The sequence below is a fragment of the Nycticebus coucang genome, chromosome 4 (assembly GCF_027406575.1).
Source record: "Nycticebus coucang isolate mNycCou1 chromosome 4, mNycCou1.pri, whole genome shotgun sequence".
In the NCBI taxonomy this organism is placed as follows: Eukaryota; Metazoa; Chordata; class Mammalia; order Primates; family Lorisidae; genus Nycticebus; species Nycticebus coucang.
In genome coordinates this window covers 8,782,741-8,801,569 of record NC_069783.1, presented here as the reverse complement: position 1 = coordinate 8,801,569, position 18,829 = coordinate 8,782,741, and the positions used below count along the sequence as shown (strand labels likewise).

Below are 18,829 nucleotides of genomic sequence, written 5' to 3'. Positions count from 1 at the left end.
AATAGACAGGTATCATGACCTTTCACAGGTTTGGTGAAGATAGGTGGGATTTTAGGGTGGTGCCTGTGGCTCAAAGGAGTAGGGCACCGGCCCCATATGCCAGAGGTGATGGGTTCAAACCCAGCTCTGGCCAAAAACTGCAAACAAAAAAAGATAGGTGAGATTTTGAGTCAGGAAAGGGCATTTGTAGAGAGATCAATCCAAACTCATGTGCAAGTCCCCATAGATCAGTGGGCTGAGGGAAAACAGAGCGAACTCCAGCTAGAAAGACCTGTAACCTCATCTGTTTTGCAAATGGGAAAACAGGCTGGACACAGTGGCTCATGCCTATAATCCTACCACTCTGGGAGGCCAAGGCAGATTGATTGAGATCCAGAGTTCAAGACCAGTCTGAGCAAGAGCAAGACCCTGTCTCTACTAAAAACAGAAAAACTGAGACAAGAGGATCACTTAAGTCCAAGAGTTGGAGGCTTGTGTGAGCTATGATGATGACATGGCACTCTACCCAGGGCAAGAGCTTGAGATTGTCTTAAAAAAACAAACACGCCTGTGTTTGTCCCCAGGTTCTCTCTTCCCCTCAGTGGGTAGGGCGCCAGCCACATACACTGAGGCTGGTAGGTTCAACTCAGCCCGGGCCAGCTAAACAACAATGACAACTATAACAACAAAAATAGCCAATCATTGTGGTGGGCAAGTCCTGGCTACTTAGGAAGCTGAAGCAAGAGAATCGCTTAAGCCCAAGAGTTTGAGGTTGGTGTGAGCTGTGACGCCACAGCACTAAGGACGAAATAGTGAGACTCTGTCTCAAAAAAAAAAAAAAACTAATGGGAAAACAGGCCCAGAAGCAGCTTGTCCATGGACTCTGTCCTGGCTTCGCACGGGCATTGTTAACACCACCTTCCAAGTGTACCGGCTCCTATACACCTTGTGCCAAAATAGGCACAAGGAAAGTCTCTTCCCCACAACTTAAATGAACTCACAAGACTTTATAAAATACTTTACCTTCCTGAATTAAGATGCAAATTTTCTCAATGAAGGAACTGACATAAGAACAGTTATAGTTTAATTTTGTACAAAACACTTGTGCAATATTCCATTTGAGACTGAAATGCTTTATGCTAAAAATTTGGTTCCCTTTTTCAGAAACAAAATCTGAGTTGGCAGAACTTAGTCCTCCCATTATTCAACTAATGGGAAATAGAATCCTAAAATCCAACTCACTCAACTTCTGCCTATATCTGACAATGCAATATATCCATTGTAAAAGTGTAAGGATTTTATAAATCTGGATTTATTTAATAAATCTAAATTAGTATTAGTTAATAATTTAAGATACAAAAACATGTTATTACTATACAAGAAATGAAAACTAATAGACAACATGACTTAACAAGTGGGGGGTTGTAAGATTAATGAATATCACATCTCGTCCTCCCAAATCTAGACAGAAAGTAATTTAATGTATTTTTTTTTTTTTTTTGGTTTTTGGCTGGGGCTAGGTTTGAACCCGCCACCTCCGGCATATAGGACCGGCGCCCTACTCCTTGAGCCACAGGCGCTGCCCTAGACGGAAAGTAATTTAAACTCATGAATTTTTTTAAAAATTGAGACAGAGTCTTACTTTGTCATCCTTGGTAGAGTGCCATGGCGACATAGCTCACAGCAACCTCAATATCTTGGGACTCAAGCAATTCTCTTGCCTCAGCCTTCCTAGTAGCTGGGACTATAGGTGCCCCCAACAACACCCAGCTATTTTGTTTGTTTAGCAGGCCCGGGCCAGGATCAAACCCATTAGCCCTGGAGCATGTGGCCAGAGCCCTAAGCACTGAGTTATAGGGGCCCGGCCTGAACTCATGCATTTTCAAACTAAAGTTTTAAATATTTTTAAATTAAAGTTTAAAAGTCTACTAAATAAGCTGGGAATAAATAGGTGGTTCACACCTATAATCCTATCACTCTGGGAGGCCAAGACAAGTGGATTGCTTGAGCTCAGCAAGTTCGAGGCCAGCCTGAGCCAAGAGCGAGACCCTACCTCTACCAAAAATAGAAAAACTGAGGCAAGACAATCACTTGAACCCAAGAGCTTGAGGTTTCTGTAAACTATGCTTGGCACTCTGCTCAGGGTGGAAGAGTGAGATTCTGTCTCAAAAAATAAAACATCCACTAATGATGCTCAGTTTTAAATAAATCTTGCAATTTCATTTAGCAATATTTAGTCACTTAGGAATTTACAGATACTATTGGGTCCTTTTTTTTTTTTAAAGACAGTCTCACTCAGTTGCCCAGGCTAGAGAGTGCCATGGCATCAGCCCAGCTCACAGCAACCTCAAATTCCTGGGTTCAAGGGATCCTCCTATCTCAGTTTCAGGAGTAGCTGTGATTACAGGCACCTGCCACAATGCCCAGCTAATGTTTTCTTTTTTTTTTAAGAGACAGAGTCTCACTTTATCCCCCTGGGTAGAGTGCTGTGCCATCACAGCTCACAGCAACCTCCAATTCCGGGGCTTAGGCAATTCTCTTGCCTCAGCCTCCCGAGTAGCTGGGACTACAGGCGCCCACCACAACACCCGGCTATTTTTGTTGTTGCAGTTTGGCCAGGGCTGAGTTCGAACCCGCCACCCTCAGTATATGGGGCTGGTGCCCTACCAACTGAGCCACAGGTGCCGCCCAATTTTTTCTGTTCTTAATAGAGATGGGGTCTCTTCTTGCTCAGGCTGGTCTTAGACTCCTGGGCTCGTGGATCCTCTTGCCTCAGCCTCCCAGAGTGCTAGGATTACAAGCATCAGCCACCTTGCCCAGCCACTACTGAGTCTTTTTTCTCAAAGTACAGATCAAATCTAAAAATACATACATGATAAAATATTTTCTAATCTAAAACACACATAGTAAACATAAATGAATTAACTCTCAATGTACCTACATACATACAAATTAAGCAAACAGAACAAACAATTCTTAGGAGAGCTGATTTCAATTCTGGTTGAACCACTTAGCAGAAGTACCATCTTAGGTGAGTCATTCTATTCAAGGATGGTTTAAAACTGTGTAATAATAAATACTACCTTTGATCCCATTTAAGAACTCTTCAAAGATCTCTTCCTAACAACTAGAAGTAGGGGGGAAATATAATTTTAGAAATAAAATGGCATTTCCTTTCAAACATATTAAAACTCAGGTCACTAGCAGTCAGCCCAGACCATGCTTCAATTCCAGTGGTTTAAGTTAGAAGATCCTTGCCCTGAAAGATGATCCTTAATCTCCTATCCCATGACACTCTACCTAGGATATAGCATAAAAAGCATAAGAGACAAAAATCTGAAGTTTCTACAGGGTTGACTTTAAAGTTAAAGAGTATTTCAATTCATTAAAGAAAATAAGGCTTACAAATGATAAAGTTTATTTTTTGTTTTTTTTTGCAATTTTTGGCCAGGGCTGGGTTTGAATGGGCCACCTCTGGCACATGGGGCCAGCACCCCACCCCTTTGACCCACAGGCGCCGCCTTTTTTTGTTGTTGTTGACAGAGTTCTATCCTATGCCCTGAGCAGAGAGCAATGGTGGTGTAGCTCACTGCAACCTCAGACTCTGGGCATCCCGCTGCCTCAGCCTCTCAATGTACCTCAATTGTGATTATAGGTGCTCGGACAGTGCCTGGCTAGGTTTTACTTTTCTTTTTTTTTTTTGAGACAGAGCCTCACACTGTCACCCTGGGTAGAATGCCGTAGCATCACAGCTTACAGTAATCTCCAACTCCTGGGCTCAAGCGAGTGTCCTGTGTCTGCCTCCCAAGTAGCTGGGACTACAGGTGCCTGCCACAATGCCCGGCTATTTTTTAGTTGCAGCCATCACTGTTGTTTGGCGGGCCCAGGCTGGATTTGAACCCGCCAGCTCAGGTGCATGTGGCTGGCGCCTTAGCCGCTTGAGCCACAGGCGCCAAGCCCCTGCTGGGTTTTTCAATTTTTTTTCATGAGTTGGGGGTCTCACTCCTGAAGCTCAAACAATCTTCCTGCCTCAGCCTCCCACAGTGTTGGGATTACATGCGTGAGCCACCATGCCTAGCTATGTTTAATTTGTTTTAATAACTTGGCTCCTTTTAGTAGTAAAAATAATACTGCATTTGGTGTAGGAACCAAATAAATTTGGCTATTACTGTGACAGTACAAACAATGTTATGTTTGTAAAGTGCAAGTTTTATATACAAACAAGTAAACTTTTCAACATCTGGTTTGAAGCAGATTTTATATACAAACAAGTAAACTTTTCAACATTCTGGTTTGAAGCTTTCAACTGCCATGTGGCAATAAGCTAATGAATGTGTAATCCGGCCATTCCAAGGCCAAACTCACTAGGGGTTCCCTCCCTATAAGTAAGGCCAAGGTTGCCATGTTATTGATACGATGACATGAATTCAGCCTGCTTGCAAAATCAGAACAATTTTTATCTTAAAGGTAGTGATAGCAGCCAGGTGCCGCGGCTCACACCTGTAATCCTAGCACTGTGGGAAACTGAAGCAGAATGGCTTGAACTCAGGAGACCAGCTTAAGCAAGAGCGAGACCTATCTCTAATTTAAAAAAAAAAAAGGCTTGGCACCTGTGGCTCAAGCAGCTATGGCACCAGCCACATGCACCTGAGCACCTGCACATGTCCTCAGTATCGTGGATTTATTAAAAAAAATATATATATATATATCCGGGCAGGCGTTGTGGCGGGCACCTGTAATCCCAGCTACTTAGGAGGTGAAGGCAGTAGACTCGCTTGAGCCCAGGAGTTGGAGGTTGCTGTGAGCTGTGATACCACAGCATTCTACCTCAAGCTACAGCTTGAGGCTCTGTCTCACAAAAACAAAAAAAATAGCCAGGCTTTGTGGCAGGAGCCTGTAGTCTCAGCTACTCGGGAGGCTGAGGCAAGAGAATTGCTTGAGGAGTTTGAGGTTTCTGTGAGCTGTGACACTACAGCACTCTATCAAGGCGATAGCTTGAGGCTCTGTCTCAAAAAAAAAAACCAAAGAGCTTGGCACCCATACCACAGTGGTTATGGCACCAGCCACATACACTGAGACTGGCAGGTTAGAACCTGGCCAGGGCCAGTTGCAACAAAAAAATACCCGGGCATTGTGGTGGGCACCTATAGTCCCAGCTACTGGGAGGTTGAGGCAAGAGAATCACTTAAGCCCATGAGTTTGAGGTTGCTGTGAGCTATGATGCCACAGCACTCTACAGGGTGACACAGTGAGACTGTCTCAAAAAGAAAGAAAAGAAAAAGAAAAAGAAATAAGAAAAAAGTTAGGCAGGCCTTGTAGCAGCTGCTGAGGTAGGAGGACTGCTTGACCTCATGAGTTTGAGGTTGCTGTAAGTAGGCTGCTATCACAGCACTCCAGCCAGGGCTACAGAGTGAGACTAACTCCCCCAAACAGCCCCAAAAAGGAGTGGCAGTCACTCCATTATTAATGTTAATAGAATGGATTTTGAGATAGCTACCCTGGTGTAGCTGGTTAATACATTTGAGCTGATTTTGGGGGGATAAGAACAAAAATCAGCACAGTAACATTTAGAAGTTCATTTAGAAGTCAGCATCCAAGGTAAAAGAATTCTCTGTTGGACTTGACATCACTCCCATCCTCTGATATTCGCCTACTCTCTTCTCAAAGAAGTTAGTCTTTCCTTCCAGTGAAATATTCTCCATAAAGTCAAATGGATTTTCTACTCTGAAAACCTGAAAAGGTTCACATCAAGATATAAATATAGAACAACAGTTTCAAAAGCAACAGAAGGGTGTAAACAATACTTTACCTTGTTGAAACCCAGTTCCAGCATAAGTCTGTCTGCCACAAACTCAATGTACTGCTTCATTAATGTGCAATTCATCCCAATGAGCTTCACAGGCAAGGCCTCAGTGAGGAACTCCTAGGGACCAAAAATAGCTTCTGAATACCACCAAAGCATCTAGCAAGCACTCGACAGTGGTTCTCAACCTTCTTAATGCTGCAGCCCTTAAATACAGTTCCTGTGGGTCACGACCTATAGGTTGAGAACCACTGCACTAGCGAGACTCGTACACGTCACCCACCTGTTCTATCCTAACAGCATTGATAATTATTTCTTCTACTCTCTGCTCTGACGGTTTGTGTACCAGGTGTTTGAACATCAGGCAGGCAAAGTCACAGTGTAAACCCTAGAAGAAAAAAGTTCAAGATCACTAAAGCCAGAACACTGTAACGTGGAATATGAAACTGTCTGCATTCTCCTTATACAACTTGCTCAGCCATACAGAGAGCACTGGAACTATCAAAGGGAAGGTGACCTCTACCATTGAGGCAGGGTCAGCCCGACCCAAGGCCCTGAAAGCTCCCACCTAGGAAAGGACAAGCCACACCTATTCTTCTGTAAGGTGGTGAGGAGCCAGAACTTTCGCTCAAGGTATTCTTTTTACAGCTAAAAGCTCCAGTTTTGGCACTACCCCCACTAGGAAAGGCAAATGTCAGTGACAAGGCTAGTTAGATTTTAGATGCTCCAAAAATCTGATGCGATTTCAAGTGAGTCAACCTCCCATAAGCTTCAAAGCTTATTTCCCTACATAAGAAGGAAAGTTTTTCTGTGAGGCAAGATGGACGGTGTTCAATATATTCAGTGGGCCCCCAGTATAGTAAGGTTCATGCCCCTTGCCCTTCAAACGTGACATACACTAGAAATTCAGGGCACTTTCACCTTCCTTTCTTCAGTTTAATCCAAGTGTTCAAAGACATACCCTGGATCAAAATGAATCCTCATTTCACTGAGGCTTATCAACAAAGTTTTTTTTTTTTTTGCCCTCGGTACAGTGCCATGGCATCACAGCTCACAGCAACCTCCAATTCTTAGGCTTAAGAGATTCTCTTGCCTCAGCCTCCCAAGTAGCTGGGACTACAGGTGCCCGCCACAACACCTGGCTATTTTTTGGTTGTAGTTATCATCGTTGTTTGGCAGGCCTGAGCTGGGTTCAAACCCTCCAGCTCCAGTGTATGCGGCTGGCACCCTAGCCGTTGAGCTATAGGCATCGAGCCTAAACTTAGAAGTATTAAATGTGTATATAATGGCATCTGTTATCTTGAGTCTCCTTTAGTGGACATAAAAATAAGCCTTAGAGTTGTAGACAATTGGGCTACAAGCTTGCCTGCTGTTTGATTTACTCACCTCATCTCTGCTAATAAGTTCATTGGAAAATGTGAGGCCAGGCATCAGTCCTCGTTTCTTGAGCCAGAATATTGATGCAAAAGAACCAGAAAAGAAGATTCCTTCCACTGCAGCAAAGGCTACAACACGTTCTCCTATTTAAAGAGTTTCTAGTGAGTAAGTGTTGGTATTTATGGGAATGGCCAACAATCCAGACTCAGGTTAAGTAGGGTCTGCAGCAAAGGCTACAACACGTTCTCCTATTTAAAGAGTTTCTAGTGAGTAAGTGTTGGTATTTATGGGAATGGCCAACAATCCAGACTCAGGTTAAGTAGGGTCAAAGGTCTCCTTACCATAGGTAGCTTCTTTGTCCCCAATCCAACGCAGGGCCCAATCGGCCTTCTTCTTGACACAAGGCATTGTTTCAATAGCATTGAAGAGAAATTCCCTAGTAGGGATATAAAGCGTCAGCAATTACAGCATCATAAGCAAAACCTCCGGTCACAAACTTTTAGATCAGTGCTGGGATGAAGCCCAGATTCTAGTATTTGCCAATTCCCTCCCCAAAAGAACTCACACTGAAATGTTTTTCTTTTTGCTGATTAGCTTTTCCTTCCAGTGTTTTTTAAAAACCTCAACATTCATTTCATTTGTGTTGATTAATAAGTCTCGGTATCCTGTACTCCATACTGAGCTCCAAGGTCTATGAACACTAAAACTTAGTCCACTATACCAGGGGTGATATTGCCTTATTTATTTTATTATTATTATTTTTTGAGAACAGAGTCTCACTTTGTTGCCCTCAGTAGAGTGCTGTGGCATCATAGCTCACAGCAACAGCAAATTCTTGGCCTCAGTGATTCTCTTGCCTCAGCCTCACAAGTAGCTGGCATTACAGGTACCCACCACAATGCCCAGCTATTTTTAGAGACAAGGTCTCTCTCTGGCTCAGGCTGGTCTCAAACCTGAGTTCAGGCTATCTACCCGCCTTGGCCTCCCAGAGTGCTAGGATTATAGGCGTGAGCCACAGCATCTGGCCTACTGCTTTCATTATTTCAAATCCAGATCATAGTTCCCAGACCCTATCATCTTTAAAGAACCATAAAATCTTAACTGTTAAGCTATTATCTCACTAAATAAACAGCAAAGATTATCATTGGGTGTGTTATTGGGACACTACCATATCTACATAATTAAACCAATAAGCTAAACTACCTAAGATTGCTTCCTTCTAGCCTCTAAGCTACACTATTGATCCCATATCAGGAAACCAAATTGGTAAGCCCTGCACCTACCTGGGTCTTCCTTACTACCTTCTTCTGCTTCCTTCATACTGGTGCCCACCCCTTAGGAGTCTATTTCCCAGCCTATTCCCACCCACATGACCTTGTGTTCTGAAGCTAAGGTCACTAGACATTGGGTTCCTTCCATTCTCTTGCCATCTCAGAACCCTCCTCTTTGAATCGGCCTGCATCTCCCTGTTCCTGAGGCTTACCATCCAGACCTTCCTAATCCCATCCCTGTGTCATACCCTCAATCATGCCTCTACATGTTCTCATTTTTATTTACAAAATATTCAAATCTCTACCCACAGGGCTGGGCACGGTGGCTCATGCCTGTAATCCTAGCACTCTGGGAGGCCGAGATGGGCAGATTGCTTGAGCTTAGGAGTTTGATACCAGCCTGAGCAAAAGTGAGACCCCATCTCTAAGATTAGCCAGGCGTTGTGGTGGGCGTCTATAGTCCCAGCTGCTCAGGAAGCTGAGACAAGAGGATCACTTGAGCCCAGGAGTTTGAGGTTGCAGAGATATGATCCCATGGCACTCTACTGAGGGCAATATAGTGAGACTCTGTCTCTCCCCCCAAAATTATAAAAACTAATAAGAATAAATAAAATTTTAAAAAAATCTCTACTCAGAGTTACCTCAGTCCTTTTGAGAGTTCCTGCTCATTTTTCCTCTTTACATGCTTCCATGTAGTCTACATTAGCCACTTGAGGCCTCAGCTTTGCCACTGTCACTCCATAAGGCTCCTTTCCCCTAATGCTGACCTTGTAATCTCCTTAAGGGGCAAGTCCTCCTCCCCCACCATCCAGCCCCAGCCCCAGTCCCACAGTCTAGGTTCTCAAAATGTTGTCACACGAGTAAAGACCCTTAGGCCTAAATTTTACTTCATCATATCCAACATCTAGGGATTATTATTATTATTTTTAAGAGGCAGGAGTCTCACTTTGTTGCCCTCGGGTAGAGTGCCGTAGCATCACAGCTCAAAGCAACCTCCAGGTCTTGGGCTTAGCTGATTCTCTTGTCTCAGCCTCCCAAGTAGCTGAGATTACAGGCACCTGCCACAACGCCTGGCTAATTTTCGTTGCAGTTTGGCTGGGGCTGGGTTCAAACCTGGTACTCTCAGTATATGGGGATGGCGCCCTACTACTCACTGAGCTGCAGGCACTGCCCATATTACTTTTTCAAAAGACGGCATTAGATTGGTTGTTCAACAGCACCCTCATAACTGTAAATGAATGACTAATAAAGTCAATTTTTTCCTTGCCAAAAACAGAAATGACTATGGGTGCCAGAAACGACTATGACTGCTTAGTCATTCTGGAGTCATTTTTCTGCCTATATGAACCAAAAACTTGAAATAAAGCTTACACTTAGTGAGTCCTCAACATTTTGCATACCACCTGAATACTCACCTTTCCTGGGAATCTTTAATGTAAGTGTCAATAAGGAGACTATACATTTCAGAATGAATGTTTTCCATGGCAATTTGGAAGCCATAGAAACAGCGGGCCTCTGTAATCTGAACTTCTTGGCTAAATCGCTCCACCTAGTGACAAACACATCAAAGTTAAGCTTAAGGAAAAACTAACAGCAGCAACTTTCAGCCTCAAGGTACTCCCTTCTTTGTATAAGAAAACCAGCATAAGGTTTTTTTCTTTAAACATATGCTCCATTTACAGATCAGTAAATAGATAATTCCTATTTCACAGAGTTTCTGTGAGCACTTATTATCAATTGACTTTCCTAAGCCATAGCAAAAAGGATCCAGTCACAGTAAGACATATGCAACTAAAATTTCTTTTTAGACAGAAGTTTTTTTTGAGACAGAGTCTCACTTGGTAGAGTATCATGGATAGCTCACAGCAACGTCCAACTCCTGGGCTTAGGCGATTCTCTTGCCTCAGCCTCCTGGGTAGGGAACGACAGGCGCCCACCACAAGGCCTGGCTATTTTTTTGTCACAGTTTGGCCAGGGCTGGGTTTGAACCCACCACCCTCAGTATATGGGGCCAGCACCCTACCCACTGAGCTACAGGCGCCGCCCTAGACAGAAGTTTTACTTTGAGCATAATTAAAGGGTAATTTATTATTTGGGAAAAATATGAAATGCCTCACGAATTTTTGTGTCATCACTGGGGAGAGGCCATGCTAATCTTCTCTGTATGGGTTCAATTTTAGTATTTGTGCTGCCAAAGTAAGCACCGCAACCAAATTATCAAAATGGCAAAGCCACAGAGAACTGTGGCTTTGAGACTCCCCGGTCAGGGAATAAATACAAGAGACATAAGTTCAGTTGTGTTGCAAAACAGGAGTTGCCATGTATGTATGCTATACACGTATGCACACAGCGTGGAAAATTAAGAAGACAAAAGCAAACTATTTCTACTTTCAACCTTCAAGTGAATAGAAGTTGGCTTTTGGAAACTCACCAAGTTTTCATTTACGATGCCATCACTTGCTGCAAAAAAAGCCAGAACATGTGATATGAAGTATCTCTCTTCAGGCTTCAAGGTTTCCCAGTGCTGAATGTCCTTAGAAAGATCCACCTGAGTTTAGATGTTCACAATTTCAGATTCAGGCATGAAGGACCGCACACCAAGCACTTTCAAATTGTCTTTCAAGTCTTCTATCATGGCCTAACACACCCCTCACACACAGTCCCTCTCCCAATTAAAACATCTAACATCCTCAGGGGCAATCCTCCCCAAAGGGAATGGAAGTAACAGTTCAAACAAGTTATTATCGCCACTGCAGGGGTCTTCCAGAATGCCATTACCTCCTCAGCCGTCCAAAAAGACGCCTCCGCTTTCTTATACATTTGCCAAATGTCATGGTATTCGATAGGAAAGATGACAAAGCGGCGGGGGTTTTCTCTGAGCAGTGGTTCATCCTGCACTCTGGGGGCAGGGATTCTAGTTTTCTGAAGGGGGAGAAAAATAACACAAGATCTAAGGCTAGGTAGGGCGAAGCACATGAAATTGCCATTTTCCCAAGCCGCCTTCCTTCCATTGCCGGCAAGTTCATGTGGCTCAGTGCATCAAGGTCAGCAGTCCCATCGCATCCCCTGTGTCCTAGGAGAGGAGAGTACTATAGAACTAGGGGGACATGTACACATATACAAAGCAGGTCATTCCAGGAAGGGGTCACTTTGGCGGGAAAGGCACGAGGAGTTGAGCAAACAATGCGATTTTGGCGCCGAAACGCTCTGCAGACTCCCTCTGCCGACCAGACCTCTCGCGCCCCCACGCTCTCCACTCACAGGCTCCGGGGACTCCTGTAAGATCCTCCTCGCGGTCTTGCTGGCCAGGACGCGGGTCGCGCTCAGGGCCGGGGGCTGCAGGGAGAGGCGCGTGAGGGACGCCGGGCTGCCCCCTCACCCTCCCGCCCGCCCGGGCGCTCGCAGCCCACCGCCCGGCCACCGCGCGCCGAGCCGGCGCTCACCGTGTTCTCCTTGTCCGCCAGGCTGAGCCCCTTCAGCGGCGAGAGCTTTAGCTGCTTGTCTCCGATGGGGGCGAGAGGGACGCGGACAGAGAGCATGGCTGAGGTGAGGCGGACGTGACTCTACAGAGGCGAGTCACAGACTAGAGGGGCAAACGGATGGACTTGCAGCCCGACGTTCTTAAATGCCCCGCGCACAGCGCGCCCTTTTTGGGGGATTGTCTGGCTCCCGCCCGCTGCATCTCATTGGATGCCTGCCAAGCCCCACCTACTAGAAGCCCCCTGTCCTTCCGCCCCCAGGTAGCCGCGTGGCGAGAGCTTTTGCGGTGTTGCGCTGGGGACTCCGCGGCACGCCTTCCGGGGACCCCCTGGGACTCCCCCGGGACCCGTTGGCTGGCTGCTGGGATCAGGGGACCCGACCCCTGGGACAAAGGCTGCAGCCCCCCCCCCCGCCCCCAGTAATTTAGGCGCCTTGGCGCGCAGGCACAAACGGTTTAGGATTAGTCGAGCTGCGATTGGAGCTTGGAGCCCGCCTGAGAGCGCGAACTGGATCTTCATCCCACAGCCCCACTTCCGAAAACGCCCCACGGCCAGGGAGGGACTTTGCAAATGACTGAAAAACGCTTCTGGTTTTTAGCGAGGTTTTTTGAGACTAAGGCGCACGCTGTCACCCAAGCTAGAGTGCCTTGGCGTCAGCCAGGCTCACAGCAACCTCAAATACCTGGGCTCAAGGGAGCCTTCTGCCTCAGCCTGCGGAGTAGCTGGGACTACAGGTGTGTGCTAAGCCCCCGGGTCTCGCTCTTGCTCAGGCTGGTCTCGAACTCCTGAGCTCAAGGGATCTCCTTGCCTCGGACTCCCAGAGAGTTGGGATTACAGCGTGAGCCACCGCGCCTGGCTGAAAAACGCTTCTGGCTGTGGAGGAGGCTTTGCAGGAACTATTTAGCTTCATGTCCTTGTGGTGGGGGTGCAAGGGCCCCGAGATCTGACAGATTTGTGGGGTGCTGGGTGAAGACCTTGCACCCCAAAGGTTAGAACCGCTGGCTGCTGCGCCCTAAGGCTCAGGTTGCTATGACGGGGGCAAGTGACCTGATAACAGGGAGAGCCATTGGTGCAGTTTTCCACTGAAATCCTGTCTCCTGGGCCATCCCCAATTGTCACGCTTGTTGTTTTTCTTTTTTTTTAGAGACAGAGTCTCACTTTATCGCCCTCACTAGAGTGCCTTGGCATCACAGCTCACAGCAACCTCCAACTCCTGGAGAATTAGGCAATTCTCTTGCCTCAGCCACCCCAGTAGCTGGGACTACAGGCGCCTGCCACAACGCCCGGTTATTTGGTTGTTGTTGCAGTTTGGCCGGGGCCGGGTTTGAACCCGCCACCTTCAGTATATGGGGCTGGCGCCCTATCCTCTGAGCCACAGGCGCCGCCCTGTCACCTTGTTTTAAAATTTGCAAGCTCAGCAAAAAAAAAAAAAAAAAAAAAAAAGAAAACTGAGCAGGTTCATTCATTACTTATTGGATCAAATAGCCTAAAGAGCAATTGAAAACTCCATTGGGGTGAGGGTGGAGCAAGAATTTAGTGACAGTTTCATTTTTGTGTGTAGCTCTCTGGTTTGCCAGTGACTCTTGCCCTGCAAGGGGCAAAATGCCAGCAATAAATGAAGAGAAACAGTTCAGATCCCAGAAATAACTGATAAGCCTGAGAAAACTCCAACTACAAACCTCCTCAGGGCTGTTACCAAGAGAAACTGGACTTTTCACAAAGCCTTTTCTAGATAAGATACTCTAAAGAGGCTGGAGCAGGCAGCCTTCCCACCTAGGTCTATTTCTGCCATTTCTTAAAGGACTACAGATTAGTTTTCAAACATTTTTATGTTCCAAAGGTTTGTAAAGACCACATCTCTTATCCAAAGTAACAGCTAAAACTTTGGTGTAGTGTCATTTGTTTAAAGCAACTCGCAGGCATTGCCAGTTTCACCCTGTCACACACACTTCAGCATCTATCTCCAGGAAAATGGTTATTTTGATTGATAATTTATGGCTTATAACAAAATTATCTATAATTTATTGGCATCATCTAATACCCAACTCACGTTCCCATTTCCCTTAATCAGCATCCAGAGTGCTCCTTTTGGTTGTTCTCTTAGGCACCATAAGCTAACTTTTAGGTCCTGCTGTACTCACCATAACTCTGTCTGAAGCAGCCAGAAATGGCTTCATTTTTAGTTTATTTCCTGACCACTTATATACACATATCCATTGTAGAAACTGCAAAAAATAAGTAGGTAGAAGCCGGGCCCTGTGGTTCACGCCTGTAATCCCAGCATTCTGGGAGACCGAAGCGGGTGGATTGCCTGAGCTCACGAGTTCGAAACCAACCTGAACCAGAGCAAGACCTCGTTTCTAAAAAACATATCCGGGCGTTGTGGCGGGTGTCTGCAGTCCCAGCTACTTGGGAGGCTGAGGCAAGAGAATCGCAAGAGTTGGAGGCTGCTGTGAGCTGTGACGCCACAGCACTCTACCGAGGGTGACAAAGACAGACTGTCTCAAAAAAATAAGTATTGAGACACCGCGGAAGCCGCTGTCCTGCCAGCCCCGCTGCCAACCGGAGTCATCCCGGCCCACACGTCCCCAGTCTCCATTCTCCTATCCGTCCTCCGGCAGGGCATCTGCTGGCCTGGGCAGGAGGAGGCAGAGCCCGAGGCAAAGGGACGCCGCGCCGCCCCGGCCCCGGGCTGCCCCCGGCGCGGGGATCCGGCATTTCTTCCCTTTCCATTCCACGCCGGCTTTGACATTGACATCTCCACGGTTGGTTCGTGCCCAGGAAGGCCCGCCCGGCTCTGCAGGCCTCGGCTCGCACGCCACCGAGCGCCCCGCCCGCTTCCGCTGCCCGCGCTGCAGTCGCCACGCCTCCCGCCCTGGGGTCCCGGCGAAACCGAGGTTGCTCCTCCCCCCCCGCCTTTAAGTGCGGAGAAACCGAGGCGGGTGCTCTGGGCCTCCCTTCCTAAAGCTGCTAGGCGCTTCCGGTGTCCCGGACTCGGCGCTGAGGATTTCATGTTAGTAACAGCAGTAAGGGCAGCTGCACGTGTTGTAAGCGCTTTTTGCCACCTGGAAGAAAGACTCGGACCCCACCTCAGGTATAAATCAGGTGGTGATTTATTACACCTGCGTAGGCGGGCCGAGTCTTTGTTCCAGGTGGCAAGCGCTTACAACACACGGCCAGCCACCCCGCACTCGCATCCGGCGGTGCATACTTTGGATCCAGACAGCAGCCAGAGGTTGGCATCTTTAGGCGTGTTTTATAGATGAGGAAACCGCCCAAGGTCACACAGCTCTTTTTTTTTTTTTAAGAGAGACAGAGTATCACCTTGTCACCCTGGGTAGAGCTGTGGGGTCACAGCTCACAGCTCCTGAGTAGCTGAGACTACGGGCACCTGCCACAACGCCCGGCTATTTTTTGTTGCAGTTTAGCCGGCCGGATTCCAACCCGCCACCCTCACTCAGCTCTTTAAACAGTACAACCAGAACGTTCCTCTCCCAACTCTTTTTTTTTTTTGAGGCAGTGTCTTGCTTTGTCGCCCTCGGTAGAGTTAGAGTGTTAGAGTGCAGTGCCGTCACAGCTCACAGCAACCTCAGACCCTTGGGCTCAAGTGATTCTCTTCAGCCTGCCTCCACAACCCCTGGCTATTTTTTAGAGACGGTGGTCTTGCTCTTGCTCAGGTTGGTCTCAAACCTGTGAGCTCAGGCGATCCACCTGCCTCGGCCTCCCAGAGTGCTGGGATTAAGCCTCCCAGAGTGCTGGGATTAAAGGTGTGAGATACTGCACCGGCTCACCTTTTTATTACCAGTGTTTGGAGTCTGGGCCTGCTAAACAACAATGACAGCTGCAACAACAAGAAAAAATAGCTGGGCGTTGTGGTGGGCGCCTGTAGTCCCAGCTCCTTGGGAGGCTGAGGCAAGAGAATCGCTTAAGCCGAAGAGTTTGAGGTTGCTGTGAGCTGTAAAGCCACCGTCCTGGGAGGCATAGTGAGACTGTCTAAAAGACAGAGACAATGTTTTGGACATCAAAATTATAGTGTCCATTCACCCCTAGGACTCAACAGCTATTCCCATTTGGCCATACTGGCTTTATCCCCTCTATGGGTGTGTGTCTTTTTGGTCTCTTAATTAATAAAGCTCTTTGTTTTCCCCACAACATTGACTTTATGAAGCATGAGCTAGTTTTCTGGTAGAATGTCCCACATTGTACATTTGCCTGACTTTCTTCAAAGTGTCAATTTAACTTTTTTTTGTAACTCCAGTGTTGAGTGTAAACTGTAAGTTAGGTCTAAAGCCTTTGTCATATTTAGGTTAAAAGTTATTGCCAAGAATACTTGCTAGGGGATAATATAGACAGGTCTGGCTAGTAACAAATCCTGTGTGTTTTCAGTCATATAACTCTAGACCACCGTGGGGTAATATTTTGCTAACTTATAGATTATTCTCTTGGGCTATTTTAAACAGTTTTTTGTTTTTTTTTTTTTTTTTTTTGTAGAGACAGAGTCTCACTTTATGGCCCTGGGTAGAGTGCCGTGGCCTCACACAGCTCACAGCAACCTCCAACTCCTGGGCTTAAGCGATTCTCTTGCCTCAGCCTCCCGAGTAGCTGGGACTACAGGCACCTGCCACAACGCCCAACTATTTTTTGGTTGCAGTTTGGCCGGGGCCAGGTTTGAACCCGCAACCCTCGGTATATGGGGCCGGCGCCTTACCGACTGAGCCACAGGCGCCGCCCAACAGTTTGTTTTAATAATAGAGGAAATCTTGGCTTCTGTGGTAACCAGGCTCCAAGATGGTGCCCACCAATTCTCCCCTCAGTATTCACATCCTTTCCTACTGAATCAGGATTGGTCTGTGTGACTAATAGAATAATGTGAAACTATGTCAGAGGTATGTGACTTCTATGGCTGAATCATACTGCAGCTGCCTTTTTAATTTCATGGAAAGTCCCAGGGCAGGAAACTAGCGACCATGTCATGAGACACAAGCAGTTTTGTCTCCACCACTCAAAGACATTCAAGGAACCCATCCTGGAAGTGGATCCTCCAGCCGAGTCAAGCTGTCTGATGACTGAGGCACAGGCCAACCTCTCACTTCACCTATCTGACAGACTCAACCCAGAACCACCCAGCCCAACCACTCGCGCAAATTCCAGACTCTCAGAAATTTTGTTTTAATATGGATACCAAATTATATTCTTAATAATTATTGTACTCTCATGGATCAAGCCATCTGCACAGCTGAGCCACATCCATAAGTCTGGACTGTACTTGACTCCAACCCATTTAAGCTTTGAAATTAGCTGAGGATTTCATGTTAATAACAGCAGTAAGGGCTATTGCTCACCCGGAAGTAGGCAGGAACTGGTTAAGCAGGAAGCCTGGTGGACAGCCAGGCAGAGCTGTTTGATGTTTATGTGTCCAGAGCATTCAGATTGGAGAGCTTTGGATATTGAGAGGCCATTTTCAGGGCACCATGAGAATCAGGCAGAGCCTGATGCAGAGTCTTTATGCTCAGATAACGTCTAAAATGATGTTGAAAAGTGATAATGCCCTAGGGCCAGCTAAGGGGGCTTACGCCTATAATCCTAGCATTCTAGGAGGACAAGGCAGGAGGATTCCTTGAGCCCAGGGGTCTGAGGCTACAGTGAGCTGTGATCCTGTCACTCTACTCCAGCCTAGACGACATAGAGCAAGACCCCACCTCTGAAAATAAATAAATAAAAATAAATTCTTGGTCTATCGCCTGTAATCTCTTATTTTTTATCTGTAATCCAGTTTTTTTTTTTCCTTTTTCTTTTGAAGTATGTTTACTTTTGCAGTTCATTTCATATCCTGATAACCCTGGGAAAGGGTTATCAGCTGCTCAGGAGGACCCACCTTGGAGAATCCAAGGAGAGAGGTGGCCTACCTACCATGAGTCACCTACTCCTCTGATAAGGATTCACCTTCACCCTCAGGGAGAAGGAGCCCCAGCCAGAGAGGAGGCCCTCCTATGCCTGTGCGCTTCCTTCACAGGATTATTGTGATTACATAAGCTAACACATGTAAAAACACTGGTGAGCATTGGAAGCACTAGATGAATATTACTTGACATTATTATAATTTATGTAATCAATCCCCTGTAACAAACATGCAGTCCTCTCCAGTTTTTCACTACTAGAAACAATACTGTAATGTATATCTCTCTGTTTCCTAGCAGTAGTAGAATTACTGGGTCACATGGAGTAAACATTTAAAATTTGGATACAGGGTGGCGCCTGTGGCTCAAGGAGTAGGGCGCTGGTCCCATATGCTGGAGGTGGTGGGTTCAAACCAAGCCCTGGACAAAAACCACAAAAATAAATAAAATTTGGATAGAAACTAACAGTTCCTTGTCATAATCTGAATCTATTCGATTATTAGTGAGATTTAACATGGGCATTAATGAAATGTCCTTTTATATTCTCCAAATTCACTTAATTTTATTTATTGATTGGGCTATTCATCATTTTCTTATTGATTTATAGGAGCTTTCTATATTTTTTTTTTTTTTGAGTCAGAGACTCACTATGTCACCCTTGGTAGAGTGCCATAGCGTCACAGCTCACAGCAATCTCAAACTCTTGGGCTTAAACAATTCTCTTGCCTCAGCCTCCCTAGTAGCTGGGACTACAGGTGCCTGCCACAATGCTCAACTTTTTTTTTTTTTTTTTTTGAGACAGAGCCTCAAGCTGTCACCCTGGGTAGAGTGCCATGGCATCACAGCTCACAGTACCTCCAACTGCTGGGCTTAAGCAATTCTCCTGCCTCTGCCTCCCAAGTAGCTGGGACTACAGGTGCCTGCCACAATGCCCAGCTATTTTTTGGTTGCAGCTGTCATTATTGTTTGGCGGGCTGGGCTGGATTGGAACCCGCCAGGTCAGGCGCATGTGGCTGGTGCCTT

The 18,829-nt window shown here is 46.3% G+C and overlaps 1 protein-coding gene and 1 non-coding gene across 2 annotated transcripts; both read right to left on the bottom strand.

Annotated features, from left to right (window-relative positions):
- Positions 1-1,146: 1,146 nt before the first annotated feature.
- RRM2 (ribonucleotide reductase regulatory subunit M2) lies at positions 1,147-12,270 on the bottom strand. Its single transcript, XM_053589695.1, has 10 exons — positions 11,874-12,270; positions 11,692-11,766; positions 11,209-11,352; positions 10,862-10,978; positions 9,846-9,979; positions 7,501-7,595; positions 7,169-7,302; positions 6,066-6,170; positions 5,789-5,902; positions 1,147-5,711 (listed from the first exon to the last, which is right to left on the bottom strand). Exons 1-10 carry the CDS (start codon positions 11,967-11,969, stop codon positions 5,559-5,561), a joined length of 1,167 nt encoding a protein of 388 aa, XP_053445670.1. The 5' UTR covers positions 11,970-12,270; the 3' UTR covers positions 1,147-5,558.
- Positions 10,528-10,634, bottom strand: LOC128585154 (U6 spliceosomal RNA). Its single transcript, XR_008379896.1, has one exon. It is a non-coding gene; the product is annotated as a U6 spliceosomal RNA (small nuclear RNA).
- Positions 12,271-18,829: the final 6,559 nt, after the last annotated feature.